Here is a 16,962-nt window from a genome sequence, read left to right on the forward strand (position 1 = left end):
AGAATGATACATGATGTGGTTTTCTAAGATTATATTGTCTGCCCAGTGACATCACTGCCTTTTTAGGTTGTGTAAGTTTACTTTATTATGTTCATGCAGTGATGAAATCGCCCAACAATGCATTTCTCAGGACACATCTCGGTGATTAAGTGTTGTATGACTGTATTAACTGCAAGAGTTTCCTAGATTTATCAGTGTTCCCTCCACAGAAATTAAGACTTTTAGGTAGGGGCCAGCACTGTGGCACAGAGGGTTAAACAGCTGCCTGCACTGCTGGCATCTCATACAAGTGCTGGTTCGTTCTTGTTGCTCCACTTCAATCCAGCTCGCTGCTAATGTGCCTGGGAAAGCAGTGGAAGATGGCCCAATTCCTGGGTCCCTGCACCCTCATGGGAAACCTGGATGAGGCTCAAGGCTCCTGGCTCCTGACTCCAGCTGCTGTGGCCATTTGGGGGCGTGAACCAGCAGATGGAAGACCTCTTTCTTACTGTCTTTTCCTCTCTAAAACTTAGCCTTTTAAATAAATAAAATAAATTTTTAAAAAAACTACATTTAGGGCCGGCGCCGTGGCTCAACAGGCTAATCCTCCGCCTTGCGGCGCCGGCACACCAGGTTCTAGTCCCGGTCGGGGCACCGATCCTGTCCCGGTTGCCCCTCTTCCAGGCCAGCTCTCTGCTGTGGCCAGGGAGTGCAGTGGAGGATGGCCCAAGTGCTTGGGCTCTGCACCCCATGGGAGACCAGGAGAAGCACCTGGCTCCTGCCATCGGAACAGCGCGGTGCGCCGGCCGCAGCGCGCTACCGCGGCGGCCATTGGAGGGTGAACCAACGGCAAAGGAAGACCTTTCTCTCTGTCTCTCTCTCTCTGTCCACTCTGCCTGTCAAAAATTAAAAAAAAAAAAAAAAAAAAAACTACATTTAGGTAGACAACTTCAATACCTTATACTCTTGTAAGATTAAATTTTGAGAGGATGTTCATGTTAGAGCTCATGAAAAAGAGGATACTGAATGACATATCCCTCCTTCTCAACAAAATCCTATGTGATTTTGGGCCTCTCCCAAAATATTTATTTCCTTGCTGTCCTTCATCTACACACACACACACACACACATATCAATGATTAGCAAAGGAACAGATTCTTCTAAGAGTATGCTACAGACTAGTTAGTGGAGGGCTTTATTTTTTTTTAAGGCTTATTTATTTGAAAGGTGGTTACAGAGAGGCAGAGCAATAGAGAGAAAGGGAGAGAGGGAGAGAAAGATGCTTGACATTCACTGTCCACTCCCCAAATGGCTCCAACAGCCAAAATGGGGCCAAACTGAACCCAGGAGCTTCCTCCGGTTCACCCATGTGGGTGTGGCAGGGGCCCAAGCTCTTAAGCCATTTTCTTCTGGTTTCCCATGCTCATTAGCAGGGAGCTGGATCAGAAGTAGAACCAGGGGGCTGGCGCTGTGGCACAGCAGGTTAATGCCCTGGCCCAAAGCACCGGCATCCCATATAGGTGCTGGTTTGAGTCTTGGCTACTCCACTTCCCATCCAGCTCTCTGCTGTGGCCTGGGAAAGCAGTGGAAGATGGCCCAAGTCCTTGAGCCCCTGCACCCCCGTGGGAGACGTGGTTAAAGCTCCTGGCTCCTGGCACTAGATCAGAGCAGCTCCGGCTGTTGTGGCCAACTGGGGAGTGAACCAGCGGATGGAAGACATCTCTCTCTTTCTGACTCTCCTCTCTGTGTAACTCTGACTTTCAAATAAATAAATAAATCTTTATATAAAAAAAATAAAGAAAGAAAAAGAAAAAACTGGTGCATATCTGCCTATCCAGGATGCTGGCATCAAAAGTGGTAGTTTAACCTGCTGTGCCACGATGCTGGCCCCTAGAAAACTTTCCAAAACATTTTTCAAACAACCATTATCTTGGGCCTGAATGACAATCTTGAGCTATGTTGGGAAGTGACAGGTAAAGACAAAGCTGAGAGAACACTGACCCAAATTCTGGAGGTCTGGCTAAAATTGCACCTTTCTCTAGAAGAATGTTCAAGGCTATCTCAGTTTCAAGAGGAGAGCCCATTCCCTTCTCCAAATAAAATGCCAGGGACAGCATTGTGGCACTGAAGATTAAGTCATCATTTGTGATGCCAGCATCCCATATCACAGTGCCAGTTCAAGTCCCAGCTGCTCTGCTTCCAATCCAGCTTCCTGTTAATGCACCTGGAAAGGTAGTGGATAACGGCCCAATTGCTAGGGCCCCTGGTACCCACATAGGAGACCCAGACAAATTTCCTGGCTCCTGGCTTTGTCTGGCGCAGACCTTGCATTGCAGCCATTTGGGGAGTGAGACAGCAGACAGAAACTCTGTCTCTCTCTTTCCATTGTTCTTCCTTTCAAATAAATAAATCGTTAAAAATTAAAAATAAAAAAGCTAATAACTTTTTATCTGTCTTATCTCTCCTCTTAGGATGAACTTTTCCATTTGAGTCACAGCAACATACCTTTGTCTAAAAAAAGGTACTTGAGTTCCAACATACAGTCAAATGAAAAATAACCCATTTTATACAAGGTAAATTTCCATTATAAGAAATGCCTATTTTCAAAAAATCTAAAATTTTCTCCTTGAAGTAGAAGAAACATACCTTATCAAAGCCTGGACTCTAGGTATGTGACTAACTCTCTATGAGTTCTGCTTACTATTTATTCTCAAGGCTGAATGATCCAGAGCTGGTTACAAACTAAATACTAAGTGTGTCCAATTAAGTGGTGACTTCATTCATGAAAAACTCTGTAAAATTAGGTTACTCCTCGAACTCAAAATTACATGCTTTCCTCAATGTCTGCAATTCAAATTCCTTTTTCTTGGAAATATAATGTGGCTGGCAGACAACAGATCTTCATACAATTTTACACAATTAAAGGACCCTAGACAATGCTTTTCAGAGGAGGAAAAACCTTCAGAGAGGTCAAACTCCCACAGCCAGCCATGCAGTGCTTACTTTCAGTGACAAAGTAGAAAGAATATCTATCTATCTATCTATTTTAACAGGCAGAGTTAGACAGCGAGAGAGATAGAGACAGTGAGAAAGGTCTTCCTTCCATTGGTTCACCCCCCAAATGGCCGCCACAGCTGGCGCACTGCACCAGTGCGAAGCCAGGAGCCAGGTGCTTCCTCCTGGTCTCCCATGTGGATGCAGGGCCCCAAGGACTTGGGCCATCCTCCACTGCCTTCCCAGGCCACAGCAGAGAGCTGGACTGGAAGAGGAGCAACCAGGACTAGAACCCAGGGTGCTTGCACTGCAGGCAGAGGATTAGCCAAGTGAGCCACGGCACCAGCCAGAAAATCTCTTTATTATACATTCTTCCTTTGGATTTCAGCCATTGATGGCTTTAAGGTAAATTCTTTGCAAATACTAATTTTCCAGTAAAGAAAGGCAAAGTGATCTGTTTCTTTTATGAAAAATATGATTAAACAGACTGACATCTAATGGAGATCCATTTGCATTGTTTCTTTTTATTTAACAAGTTTGGCCATATGATTCTGCTGTAATTTTTTGATTATAGTAGAGGTTAAACCTTAACTAACCCCAGGGTGTCCAAGACAGCAAATTCTTCTTTTCATTTTCTCATTAAGCCAAACTAATTAAGAAAATAATTAAGAAAAAAGTTAGAATATTTACTATTATTGTTACCTGAAAATTTTATATAGATATAAGGAATAAAACGTGTTACTGCCTTATGACCCACAATTCACAAAATGTTTTTTCAAAATAGTAGGGCAGTTAATTTACCCAAATGAGATTCATTTAAGCCATTTTAAAAAGCCTTACTGATTTTACACTATAAATATGTGTGTCACACAGAAAGGTTACCTTCAATCTGTGATTCACAAGGATGGTTGGGAGGATGTTCTAAGCCCAGAAGAATATCATCTTTCAACCATTAACCTTTAAGTGAACTACTGGGGAAGGTTTTCACTGGAAAATGATGAGTCTGAAATTTATTTCTACTTTGCACCCCAGATCCAAATCTCTCAGGTCCTCTCCTCACAGGCAATCACTACCACCTACTCCAAAACAGCTTACATATGTGTGTGCTTTCTAACGTAGTTTTAAAGGACAGGCTCATCTTTCTAATAATAACTGAAGAATGACAGACTAATGAAAATATCTTCGATTTAAATCTTTAATACAGTCCTTCATAGTTTCCAAAGCAATTTTATGAAGGACTACGAAGGACTGTATTAATAATTTAAATATATATTTATATATACATAAAAATATATTTACATATTTAAATATACGTATCAGTTTCTGCTTCTCTAAAACTAACAAGCCTTGATACACATTCCAACTTTGAAGAATCATAGAGTCATCTGATATATTCATCCTTTCCAGGAAAATAATGCTGAAGTCAAACAATTATTAGCCATGTATTAAAAAACAAAAAACTAGTATACTTCCAAGCAGACTTAACTATCATGGGTAACATACGCTGTTCTCTGAGATTGACACAGTCAACAATTTATTGTTATAATAACACTGTAGTTAAAAATTAAATTGGTATCACTATCAGGAAAGCATGCCAGAGTTATAATACTCATATATACTTCTAAATTAATTTCTCTATCTAAGTCTATAATTTTCTAATGTATTTGAGTAGGAAGAGAATTCTCTATTCCCACCCCATCTATCGTATATAAAACTGATCATATCAGGGGTCTCATTTCATGGTACAGAAGAATACCATCAGTCTTCCTATTTTGGTTTTATCATACATCAGAATGACCCTAGAATGCTGATGATACCAGGTGTTCAAGTTACACAAGACGGACTGACACGTACATGATAAACAATACCTCATTTAAGCTTCTTAAACGTGGGTCAGGGAACTGTAATATTTAGTTGTTAGTAAAATGTAAATGCAAAACATTATGTTTCCAAGTATAAAGTGCATCAATGTTCAGAGAAAACTCAGGGAAAATTAATTAAATACACACACACACACAATGTTGCCTATCTTTCCATTATTTTAAAGGCATGTACCCATTCCTGACTCCCTAGGTATTTGGGGTTATTACATTTAATACTACATTAATTCACTGTTGTCCACATAGTGCACAACAATTTAGAAGGTTCATTACACGTTGTAAAAAAAAACGTGGTAAAATATATAGGGGGGCCTCAAAAAACTCATGGAAAAAGAATGTGCATTTTCTGTGATCCCCCCCTATACATAACATAAAATTTAGCATCTAGCCATTTAAAGACTTTAAAATGACCTGAAGTATCTTACTCAAGATAGAAATGAGATCCCTATTTCATTTTCAATGACCAGAATACATTCATACAAACATTAAATCATTTATATTTTCACAAGCCATAAACCAAAAATCAAGTGTAAAATCAAAGGAAACTATTTGTGAAAAAAATATTTTATTAAAAATTTAAATATGATCAACATTTCTCTAATTCTTAAAAGTTTCTTTTGCTGATACTGAAGTGACACCAAGAAATAGGACACTATGAAATGTGCAAAGAGTAAAGATAACATTCTTAGATTACAATATTTTCAACTGCTTTATCAGTCTGGATTAAATCATTTCAGCAAATCAAGAGCATTAACTGAGTAAAGAATCCACGACTTTTATTTCTTAGCCGTTAATCTATTTACAGGCCAACCTGGTACACACTAGTACAATTTTTATCTTCTATGCATTTCCACCATATGAAAAGTTTCAATACATCAAAAGAAAGCTCTCAAAAACAATGAGAAAAAAATGCAATGACTGAAAAAAGGAATGTCACTGATTTACTGTTATTTTACTGATATTTAATACAGAAAGTGGGTTCTGTGAGGCTATCTCTAAAGAAATTATCTTACATGAAAATGTGAAAATAAATGTGAGCCCAAAGATGAGCTGATTATTCAAATGCATATCTGAAAATTTAAAACTCAACCTATTATCTTAGAACAAAGTGCACAGCATTTATTTTTCATGTTACAAAGTTCAGAAAAAGTGATGTTGACATCTGCTTACAAACACTGGAGGAATAAATAAACTACTTATCAACGGTGGCAGGGGTATGGACTGCATGAAAAGATGGCTGGAATTAAGATTTCAGTTGAGTGACTTTTAGTTCTTGAAATATGGAAATCATTACCATTCAAAGGTAAAATAAAAGAATATAGTATTTACTGAAAATATGAGTGTTAAGCTGTTTTCTCAAAGCCTCCTCCAGTTTCATTATGCCTTTTTTTTTTTTTTTTTTTTTTTTTTTTTGACAGGCAGAGTGGACAGCAAGAGGGAGAGACAGAGAGAAAGGTCTTCCTTTTGCCGTTGGTTCACCCTCCAATGGCCGCCGCGGTAGGCGCGCTGCGGCCGGCGCACCGCGCTGATCCGATGGCAGGAGCCAGGTGCTTCTCCTGGTCTCCCATGGGGTGCAGGGCCCAAACACTTGGGCCATCCTCCACTGCACTCCCGGGCCACAGCAGAGAGCTGGCCTGGAAGAGGGGCAACCGGGACAGGATCGGTGCCCCGACCGGGACTAGAACCCGGTGTGCCGGTGCCGCAAGGTGGAGGATTAGCCTAGTGAGCCGCGGCGCCGGCTCATCATGCCTTCTAAAAGAACTAAAGTTTCTAGAAAAAAAAAAGGAAAAAGCTTACTTTGTATTACTCATGAAGGATTTTGGGACTTTTTTTCCTATCAGGCAGTACCAGAATTAAAGAGATTTATGAATACCTAAGCAATGTATTTTATTCCTTAAACATTATTACAGAAACTCGGATTTTTTTCCATAATATTTCATTTTAAAAGGCAGCACGGTTTAAAAAGCTTCATAAGTGTACTGGGTTCAGCTTCAACATATTTAATTACTTCACATTTAATGATTTATTAAGTCAACTCTCCTAACTCAAACTGGTAGTTCTCTGACCAAAGAAAACAATTTTAATTATGGGAAACACTTGATCCAGTGTAACAAGTAAGTTCAAACCCTCCTTTGTACTTGTTTGAGTTCTTTGGGAAAGAACAGCTCTACGGAAGTTACCTGAGGTATTTACCATACTGTTTTCCATAAGCTTGCATAAACATAAGGAGCAACATCAGAGACCACGCTAAGTGAGAATGATTCACACACCAGAAATTTAGGGAGGCAGGTGGCGTGGGAAAACAGAAAGGGTTTTAGATACAGACCTTAGTTTGAACCTGACTCTGCCTGCTGTTGTTATTAGGCAAATTATCTTACCTCTGAAGCTCAGCTTCCTTAATGACAAAATGAAGCAGATACCACCTAACTAAAAGATCAATAGGGGAATTAAGTGAAATGTCCACATTGCCAGGGTCCAAACTCTTTTGGAGGGCTCATGCAGTAGACAAAGGTCAGGAAGGAAAAATTTCCTTGGTGAATGCTTCTGAAGCCCAGTGGGAGAAATCTATACAGCAAGACAGTAATCTAAAATGGTAAGAACTGACAAGTTTTCTGTGACTTGGATAAAAGGATTTAGTCACAGAGAATACATATCTTTGTAAAAAACACAGATCTTTAGTTCTCCTATATCTTAATTTACCTCCTCCTGTTTTGTTAGCCTAGATATGAACAACCACTAGCCTAAAGCAAGCATTTGAATATTCTAGTGAAAATATCCAATGACTAACGAATTTAAGAGAAAAAGCATCTAAACTGGATACTAGGTTACAATCACTGCAAACATTTATAAATATTTTCTTGCAGAATTGGAGAAACCTTTTATCAAAACAGGAAACTGATTTTAAAACTTCAAGATCTTAAGATGATCTTCTGTTTTTTGCAATTATTAGCAAAAATACTTGTTAATAAAATTGGAACCATCTGAAACTGCTATTCAACTGTCTCTGATCTACAAAAGACAACTTGAGTGTTCAGTGTGTATCAGTAATCCCATACACTAGGGTATAATAGGTTTCTGCTCTCAGGTAACCCACGGATTTAGCTGAAGAGATAAAGAAGCACAATGCATTAGCTGGGACTTTAAAAAATAATTCTTTGTCATAACTACTCAGCTTTACCTTCACATTTAAGTGCCTTACAGACTAAAGCAATTAAAAATATTTTTCAGTATATTACTGGACATATACTATACCACAGACACTTGGTAGAAAATAAACCTCCTTAGAATTTGTTCCTGACTATCCACTCTAGGACTCCCTAAGTTAAAACCAGGCAGGGGGTGCTAGAAAAAGTAATTACAAGAGGTTACTACGTTGACTGTTTTTATATAATGTAGCTTTTATTTCTTCCTATTATAGAAAGGGTGTGCTTGCTCCTCCTCCCCTGAAAGTATCATTTTTCTAAAGTGTAGTCAGACAGCATAGAGTAAAGAGAGGAGGTAAGCAAGAAAAACCACTGGGAGACAAGTACTGGTAACAAAATCTCCAGAATGCCATCACTCTCTAATGATGAAATTGTCACCCGGCTTTCAATACCAGACACTCTTGTGAAGAACATCGCTGCCTAGAGAATCCCCACTACTTTATAAATGTACTGCCTATCTGAAAATACACACACTAGAGCAAGTTCAGAGAGTCACAAAGGTTTCTTAGCAGTGTTCAGGAAAATCTGAGGGGCTTCCTAGCCTTGCTCCCATTCTCACTCACCAGCACGCGCACGTGCGCGCACGTGCACACACACACACACACACCTCTGGGGGGGAGGGAAGGAAACAAGGAAATTTATTATTAATACTCCTAATAGTCCCTGGCAGGCTTGGAGCCCACAAAAAAGATAATTTGCCCTGGGATGTAGGCTTCTGGGCACAGTTCTACAATGGGGTCACCAGTGAGGAGCTAAGGATTTCTCTGAAGAACCCCACACTGTTTCGAGAGGTAACAATTCCGACCAACAGCCTAGAAGTCAAGACTGCTGGCAGACTATTTGTTTAAGCTTCTGCCTGCAGGCAATGCACTGTGACACAATTTAGTCACTGCTACATTTGAACATGCAGGGTCTAAAGAATACGATGGGTTCTGAAATACAGCCCAGGTCTTTACACACTAGTCTCTGCCCCAGAGAAGGGCACAGCTGAACACCGGTCAAGGGGGACAGTCAGGATAGAGACTGACCTGAGACAGAAATTCACCACCTGCTCAGAAACGGGAGCTCTGCCTTGCTATAATTGTATTTTGATTTTCTCAGATTAAACAAACTTTCCCCCTACAAGATGCTCACAGGAAACCTGCTTTTCAATCAGAATTCTGTAAAAATGGCTTTGTCAGCCTCCTGGTCACTTGCTTTTCATGCATTTCTTCGTTAGGTATGCGAGTTTCTCAACAAACCACGCATTTCCAGATTTTCATGCGAGTCTTGCTCATGGAACTGTTTAGTGGCAGTTTCTCGGTTTACTGGTGAAATCTGTATGAAAGCACCGATTCCACAGCCCAAGGCGGCTTTCTGCTCTCGTCCACAAGCTGCCAGACTAGCTGTCAATTAAAAACGCACTGCCGACCCGCAATTATCTTTCACACACCCTTCTGGAAATCCTATCTGAGGAGCAAACCACGACTTTGTCCCAATGCACAGGTGACAGCTGCGGCGGTGGGGACACAATCCGGGCTGGCGGCGCAGTCGCCTTCAAGCTTTGTGTCTGTCAGACGGAAGAACAAAGGCAGCGCGTCCTCCCCAGCCCCTCCTAGCGCCGAGGACGGCACGCTTGACAGAAGAGTCCCAGGGACTGGGAAGCCAAGCCGCGCCGGCAAGCGCGCCCCTGCACACACACCCCGCCCCGACCCACCTTGGAAAGCTGCCTCCTGAGGCTAAAGCGCTGGACCATGGTCACCCTGAGGTTCTTCCGACAAGCAATCCACAAAGGGACGGCTTATTTCTTTTTCCTTTTTTTTTTTTTTTTTTTTTTAACAAGCAGCTTCTGGCCAAAATCGGTGGCAGAACATTTTGAAGACGGTCACAGAAGTGCAAAGAAATTCCCCGCGAGTCTTAGCAAACTTGGAAGCACTTCATTGTTCCACCCAGAGACGCGCAAAGCCCACGCGGGGGCGGGCGGCCAGCGAGGAATCCCGGAGCGGAGGCGCGCAGTGCCAAGCTCTCCAAGCACTTCCTGTGAGTCAGCTGCTAGGGGTCCAGTGCAAGGACCACCCCTTCCCTTCCCACCAGACCGTCAGGCGAGGATGCCGCTGCACCGCCACCTGCAACTCCAGGGGGGCGGACCTGCCGTGCTGGCCAGGCGGGGAGGAGGAGCGGCGCCGGTCAGACAGCATCCGCCTCCAGCAGGAGCCGGGCTCTACCCGGTTTCTCCCGCCCGGACCTGCCGGCGGGGGCAGCAGCTGTACAAAGCAACACCCCCTTCTCAACCTCCACCTCAGGTAGTCGGCTAGGCGCAGCAGTGTGGGAAAAGCAAGCTCCGGACTGCACCGGCTCCCTGCTCCAGAAGGAAGCCCCTCCCAGCTGGGCTCGGCAGCTGGGCGCTTTGTCTGGCCTCGCTGGCCGAGCCTTTCCTCTTATTCACAGGGAGGGGTCCTGGCTAGGGAAGGAACGTCAGGTGCAGAGCATACTCCGACAGTGACTTCAGCCTCATGCCCAACTGGAATACACCAAGGAGGCCCCCGGAGGGGCCTGCCTTCTCTGGGTGGAACAAAGGGATTTTAAAATTGGCACGCAAATCAGTGCCGGTAGAAAGGTATGAAAAATGACAGGAGGGCAGTTCCGAAGTTAAAAACTGCGGCCATCGTTTGCCACTCTTCCTGCTTGTTTGAGTGCTTCCAGACAACCACTGTCGGCTCCAAGTTTCATTAAAGCTGTCCACTGCACACGCTGCTCCGAGTTCGCCTAGTATTTCTGAATGCCTTCCGTAACTGACTGGAGGAGCGCTTCCTGACTGAGGTTTTGCCTCTCCATTTCCTGCGAGGAGAATTACATCTTAGGCTACACTTTACAGTCTTTGTTGGAATGCCCTACTGTGCAGTCACTGCATTAGGAATGTCCCATCGGGCATCCACCGATTCTTCAACACAATCCTGAGATACTTGTATTAACCAATTCTTCAAATCATTTTAAAACCTCAGTATTTTCCTAAGAAAACCATATAATGTAATTGATTTTTTTCTTCAGGCAAGAAAAATGAATCTAAAAACAAAGGACAGATCTTGTGCAATTACTCTCCGCAATTCCCAAATCACACACTGCTGGTTTCTAATTCTCACCAAATAGAGGTATTATTTTTTAAAATTTCACCTAAAAATCACACACACACACACACACACAATAACAGAAAAAGCAAAGATGCTCTGAATTCAAATAGGATGCCAAGAAAATCACTATAGCTAAAATGTATATATATAACATCTTTACTCTTAAAATCTGCAATACCAAAAGGTTGAACATATTTAACTGTAGCGTTTGTAAACTTCCAAAATTCAAAGCTTTTAGATCAACTGTGACTAAAAGTAAGAACTCCTTCATGTCTAAGATTTATGCAGTGTAACCTAATATTTAAACTAACTGATTGAAATTTAATTCCAACTAGAAAGTAGCCTGACAGAGAATCTGAGTTGTGTATTTTTTGTTTTTAAATGGAAAGAGTACCAGCACCTCCATTTTTCTCCTAAAGAGACTAAACACAGTAGTCAGAAATCTCCTGGGAATGCAAAAAGAATTAATGAGATGCTAGTGTGGAAATAATGAAATTCCTTACAGAAACATATACTGCTTCAACACAGGTGTGTCTGTTACAAGTGACTATAATTCCAGATTACTGTTAGAGATTCTTTGTATTCCTCCACCCCCAAAAAGGGGGGAAAATGAATTAGGGAAACAAAAAGTTCTAAAGACAACAAACCCAGGTACACATCAGAAATCAATCATGAACTGAAAAGGGTATAAATCCTTAGAGTTCCAGATACAAAGAAAGGACTTAGGCATGTGTCTACCGTGGGAACTTAGTCATTTTTGTCTACTTTAATACTGTGATTGTTTAGATGCAGCAAATCCTGTAAAAATAAATCCAGTGCTTGATAAGGAACTGAAAACAGAGAAGACTCTCAATAAACTGAGTTGTTAGGGAAAAGATTCTTTTTATCTCCATCTTAAGGAGTCTGGTGGCTTTTTGGATGTAAATAATAAGTGAAGGTCAAAGGTCACAAAGTAACAACAGAGTAGGCACGCCAGTTTGGAATCCAGCATCCATATAGGAAAGTGTGGGTTCAATCCTAGTTGAGCCCATGTCACCCATGTGGGAGACCTGGATTGAGTTCCTGGCTTCTGATTTTGGCCCTTCAGCCTTTTGCAGGCATCTGGGGAAAGAATCATGAGATAAGAACTCTCATTCTCTCTGCATCTCAGATAAAGTAAGAAATATTTAAAAAACAGTATTAGGATAATACAGAATCATGAGGTCACAGACACATAGTCACACAAAATGACAGGAGGACAAAAAAGTCACTAGTGCAAACCTTTAAGGAAAGATAGGTACAGTATTTAGAGAAAGGTAGGTTTAAAACATACAAATTATACAAGACAGAATGACTGTGATATTTCCCAAGGTGTTTTTTTTTTTTTTTGCCAGTTTTAATAGTAGCTAATTTTCTAACATCACTTTTAGGTGAAATCCACTGAAATATTAAAAATTAACTCTACTCAGTAAAATCTTCATATAATAAAACAAGTTACACATCTGAACAAGGAAATTGGCTTTTAGATTTTACTTATGAAAACACTGGAGTGACAAATTCTCACAATGATGAAAACAAAATGTAAAAGTCAAACTTGTCTTAGATTTTTATACCAACTTACAAATCTCTGTACTCAACAAAAGAAATACTAACAGACAAGCAGACATCTATCACAACTAGTATTAGATCCACGGTAGGTAGTTTATGCCGTAGCCTATGATAGCCGTGAGCTATCAATGGATAATAAAGCCATTATTCTTATTCTCAAAAAACCAAACTTCTTACAGTGGAAAATAACCTGCATTCTATAATGTATGCAGAAAGACTTAAGTTCATCCAATACCTTAAGTCTCTCTGGGCAAACTTCTCTAAAACAACATATCAATCTCCTAAGTATTTATCTGCTTAAATTAATTTTGATTCTGGAGGGAGTAACTCAAATTATGTTAAGACAATATATGACACCCAAGGAATTAGGGAAATGGAAGGTAGATTATTTAAAAAAATTTTTATCATAAATAATCTGATTTACAGGAGTAAAACTAGGTAATTTTTTTCCCTTCAGTTTTTTTGCATCTTTACAGAAGGCAACAGTTTTAAGGAGTAGAAAACCTAGACACTGTTCTTTGGCCTAGAAGAATGTCCAGTTGTATCTTAAACAATCGACGACCTTTTTTTTTTTTTTCCTTTCTCCAGGCAGAGTGGACAGTGAGAGAGAGACAGAGAGAAAAGTCTTCCTTTTTGCCGTTGGTTCACCCTCCAATGGCCGCCACGGCTGGCACGCCGTGCTGATCCGAAGGCAGGAGCCAGGTGCTTCTCCTGCTCTCCCATGGGGTGCAGGGCCCAAGGACTTGGGTCATCCTCCACTGCACTCCCAGGCCACAGCAGAGAGCTGGCCTGGAAGAGGGGCAGCCGAGAGAATCCGGCGCCCCAACTGGGACTAGAACCCTGTGTGCCGGCGCCGCAAGGCGGAGGATTAGCCCACTGAGCCGTGGCGCCGGCCGAACAATCTACGACTGTTGAAAACCAATTTAACGTTGTTGGAGAGCCTGCAGTGAGCTTCAGGCAGAAACAACGCTTAAGGTATTCCAGTCCTACACTGCAGTAAGATGGTTATTTAAGCACATATAGCTGCTTAACATGAGAGTCTTATTAATAAGTATACTTCCTAAGAGAGAATATGTTCTAATAAGCTTTCATTTCACTGAAGTTCTAAAAACATTTCCCTCTGAGAATCCAGATGTGAGATTATACTGTTCTTTAATACACTACTCCACTGCTAAGTTTCTAATAAAGAAATACTCAAAAATAAATCAGAATCAGGACCCTCTTTCACTGTCATAGCCATTGATTTTACATACAATGTATTTTTCAAAGAAAACTGCTGCAGAGATAAAAATCTCAATAAACCTTCTCAAAGGGAACTATGAAAATTTTTTTTCAAATTTGGGTGATTCCCAGTACTTGATACTCTTAGCTTCACTGATACAGAAAAGCTTCTGCCTCTTTGTTTAATAATAGTTTAATAATAAGTTTGAACAGATATTACATAAACCAGGGAGCAAGAAAGGTTACCAATACATAAGTCCATTCACAATACTCTATTCTTGCTGGCAGTGGGATTTTTCCTTCAAAGAGCCTCATTCGAGGTATTTATTCTAAAGAAGTTATAAGTTTGTTGCTGATTTACCTAAGTTTGCTAAGTTTCAAAAGAAACAAAGAGTGACTAAATTTGCGTTATTTTTCTTTTGAAAATTTTAGTTATTTGAAAGGCAGAGTGACAAAGACAAAGGGAGAGACAGAACTTCAATCTGTTGGTTCACTCCCCAAACGGCTGCAATAACCAGGTCTGGGGCAGGCAGAAGCCAACAGCCAGGAACTCCATCCTTGTCTCCCATATGGATGGCAGGAACCCAAATACTTAAGCTATCTTCCATTGCTTTGCTGGTATTTTTTTTTCCTGGACGTTATCTATTCATTTTTATGTATTGGAAAGGGAGAGTCTGTCTGTCTGTCTCTGTCTCTCTCTCTTTCTCTCTCACACACACACACCTTCCATCTGCTGCTTTATTCCCTAGCTGCCTGCTGGGGCTGGGCCAGGCAGAGGCCAGCAGGCAAGAACTCCATCTGGATGTCCCACATGGGTGGCATCATCTGTTGCCATCCAGGCACATAAGCAGGAAGCTAGATTGGAAGCAGAGGTGAGACTTGATTCGAGCACTCCAAAAAGATATGTGAGCATCCCAAGTGGTGGCTTAACCTGCTGCACCACAGCATCACCCCAGCTTTTTGTTTTCATAGTGACACAATTTTAAGCTTAAAAAGATGAAGTTTTTCCTTTTCCACTGCAAAATATTTCTTCTTAGTAACATACATGATTATTTTAGAAAGAATTTTATAAATTGAAAATGTATTTACTGAATCATCTGTGATATTAAACGCTTAAAAATTTTTTCAGTTGGGGCTGGTGCTGTGGCAAAGCAGGTAAAGCCACCGCCTGCAGTGTCAGCATCCCTTATGGGCATCTGGGCACTCATATGGGTTTGAGTTCCAGTTGCTCCACTTCTGATCCAGCTCTCTGCATTGGCCTGGGAAAGCAGCAGCAGATGACCCAAGTTCTTAGGCCCCTGCACTCACATGGGAGACCTGGAGGAAGCTCCTGGCTCCAGATAGGCTCAGCCCCAGCCATTGCAGCCATTTGGAGAGTTAATCTTTTTTGTGGATAGAAAACCTGCCTCTCTGTAACTCTGCTTTTCAAATAATAATATTTGAAAACTTTTTTTTTCATTCATTCAAACTTACTTTTAAAGTAATAACAATGAAGCGGACTAAGTGACAAAGTTCATTTCTGGAATGACTCACTAATTACATACTATTCTTCCAAAAAATCAGGCACAGAGATTTGCAAGATGCCTTAAAACTTGCTCCTGTGTGAGAATGGCTTGAAAAACCAGAAACCACCAAATTTCTGAGAAAGACAGCAGGAGTTCTGAGCACAAGGTATAAATCAGGCATGGCGTACGTTCTGTTTTAAAGTCCATCAAATTGTTTGGTCTGGTCCTGCCAAGGCAAGTTCCGGCAGAACTTAAAATTCAATATATCTATAACAGGCTAATTTTTAAGCTGATAACATTATATGGACTGCAAATGATGTTATAAATAACAAATGGTCCCTAGCAGAAAAAAGGTTCCTGATCTCTGGAATTCAAACAGTTTCCCAGTGCACTCTGAGCCAGATATTCATTCACAACCTCAGTTTCCAGCAGTATTTTAAGTACCCATGCTGTGAATTCTTACCTACAGTCACAGAATCCCAGCAGAAGTCAGAAATTGTTTAATCCACATCTCTACCAGAGCTATAGATCCTTCCTATAGCATGTGTGATTTGCGGATCTCCAGCCTTTGTGTGATAAACTTTGGGATAGGAAACAATCTACCTCAAAAAGCCAGCCAGTTCTATTGTAAAATTTGTTCTGCTATAATGCTAGTATCACATTCTAAGTCAAACATAAATGATTTTCATATTATCCAAAAGTGCTGGGGGCCAGTACTGTTGCGCAGGTTAAAGCCCCAGCCTACAGTGCTGGCATCTGATATGGGAACTGGTTCGAGTCCTAGCCGCTCCACTTCGGATCCAGTTCTCTGCTATCACCTGGGGAAGCAGCAGAAGACGGCCCAAGTCCTTGGGCCCCTGCACCCACTTGGGAGACCTAGAAGAAGCTCCTGGCTTCCGATGAGCTCAGCTCTGGCCACTGCATGCAAGAGGAGAGTGAACCAGTAGATGGAAGACCTCTCTCTCTCTCTCTCTCTCTCTGGCTCTACCTCTCTCTGTAACTCTTTCAAATAAATAAAAATAAAAATCTTAAAAAAAAATTCTTTAGGGGCCGGCGCTGTGGCGCAGTGGGTTAACGCCCTGGCCTGAAGTGCCGGCATCCCATATGGGCGCCGGTTCGAGACCCGGCTGCTCCACTTCCGATCCAGCTCTCTGCTATGGCCTGGGAAAGCAGTAGGAAGATTGCTGAAGTCCTTGAGCCCCTGCACCCATGTGGGAGACCCAGAAGAAGTCCTGGCTCCTGGCTTCAGATTGGCGCAACTCTGACTGTTGCGGCCAATTGGGGAGTGAGCCATCGGATGGAAGACCTCTCTCTTTCTCTGCCTCTCCTCTCTCTGTGTAACTCTTTCAAATAAATAAATAAATCTTCAAAAAAATTCTTTAAAGAAAATTATTCTTTTCACTCTTGATCTGAATACAGAATATTTCAATACCTCAGAGTATATGCAATTTGATCCTTTGGGTTGTGGGAAGAAAACATCACAACT

At 41.4% G+C, this 16,962-nt stretch overlaps 1 protein-coding gene across 12 annotated transcripts in view; it reads right to left on the reverse strand.

The window, feature by feature from the left end:
- The window catches only part of TMCC1 (transmembrane and coiled-coil domain family 1), a 239,593-nt gene that overhangs the window by 123,787 nt on the left and 98,844 nt on the right, over positions 1 to 16,962 (reverse strand). Inside the window, exon 1 of one of the 12 annotated variants that reach the window (XM_062200500.1) lies at positions 9,753 to 10,055. The exons of the other annotated variants lie outside the window; for them this stretch is intronic. Coding sequence (XP_062056484.1) covers positions 9,753 to 9,791 — 39 coding nt within the window. The 5' untranslated portion in view covers positions 9,792 to 10,055. Of the gene's footprint in view, positions 1 to 9,752; positions 10,056 to 16,962 lie in introns of those variants that run through there. 12 annotated transcript variants of the gene reach the window in all.

This window comes from Lepus europaeus, chromosome 9 (assembly GCF_033115175.1).
Source record: "Lepus europaeus isolate LE1 chromosome 9, mLepTim1.pri, whole genome shotgun sequence".
In the NCBI taxonomy this organism is placed as follows: Eukaryota; Metazoa; Chordata; class Mammalia; order Lagomorpha; family Leporidae; genus Lepus; species Lepus europaeus.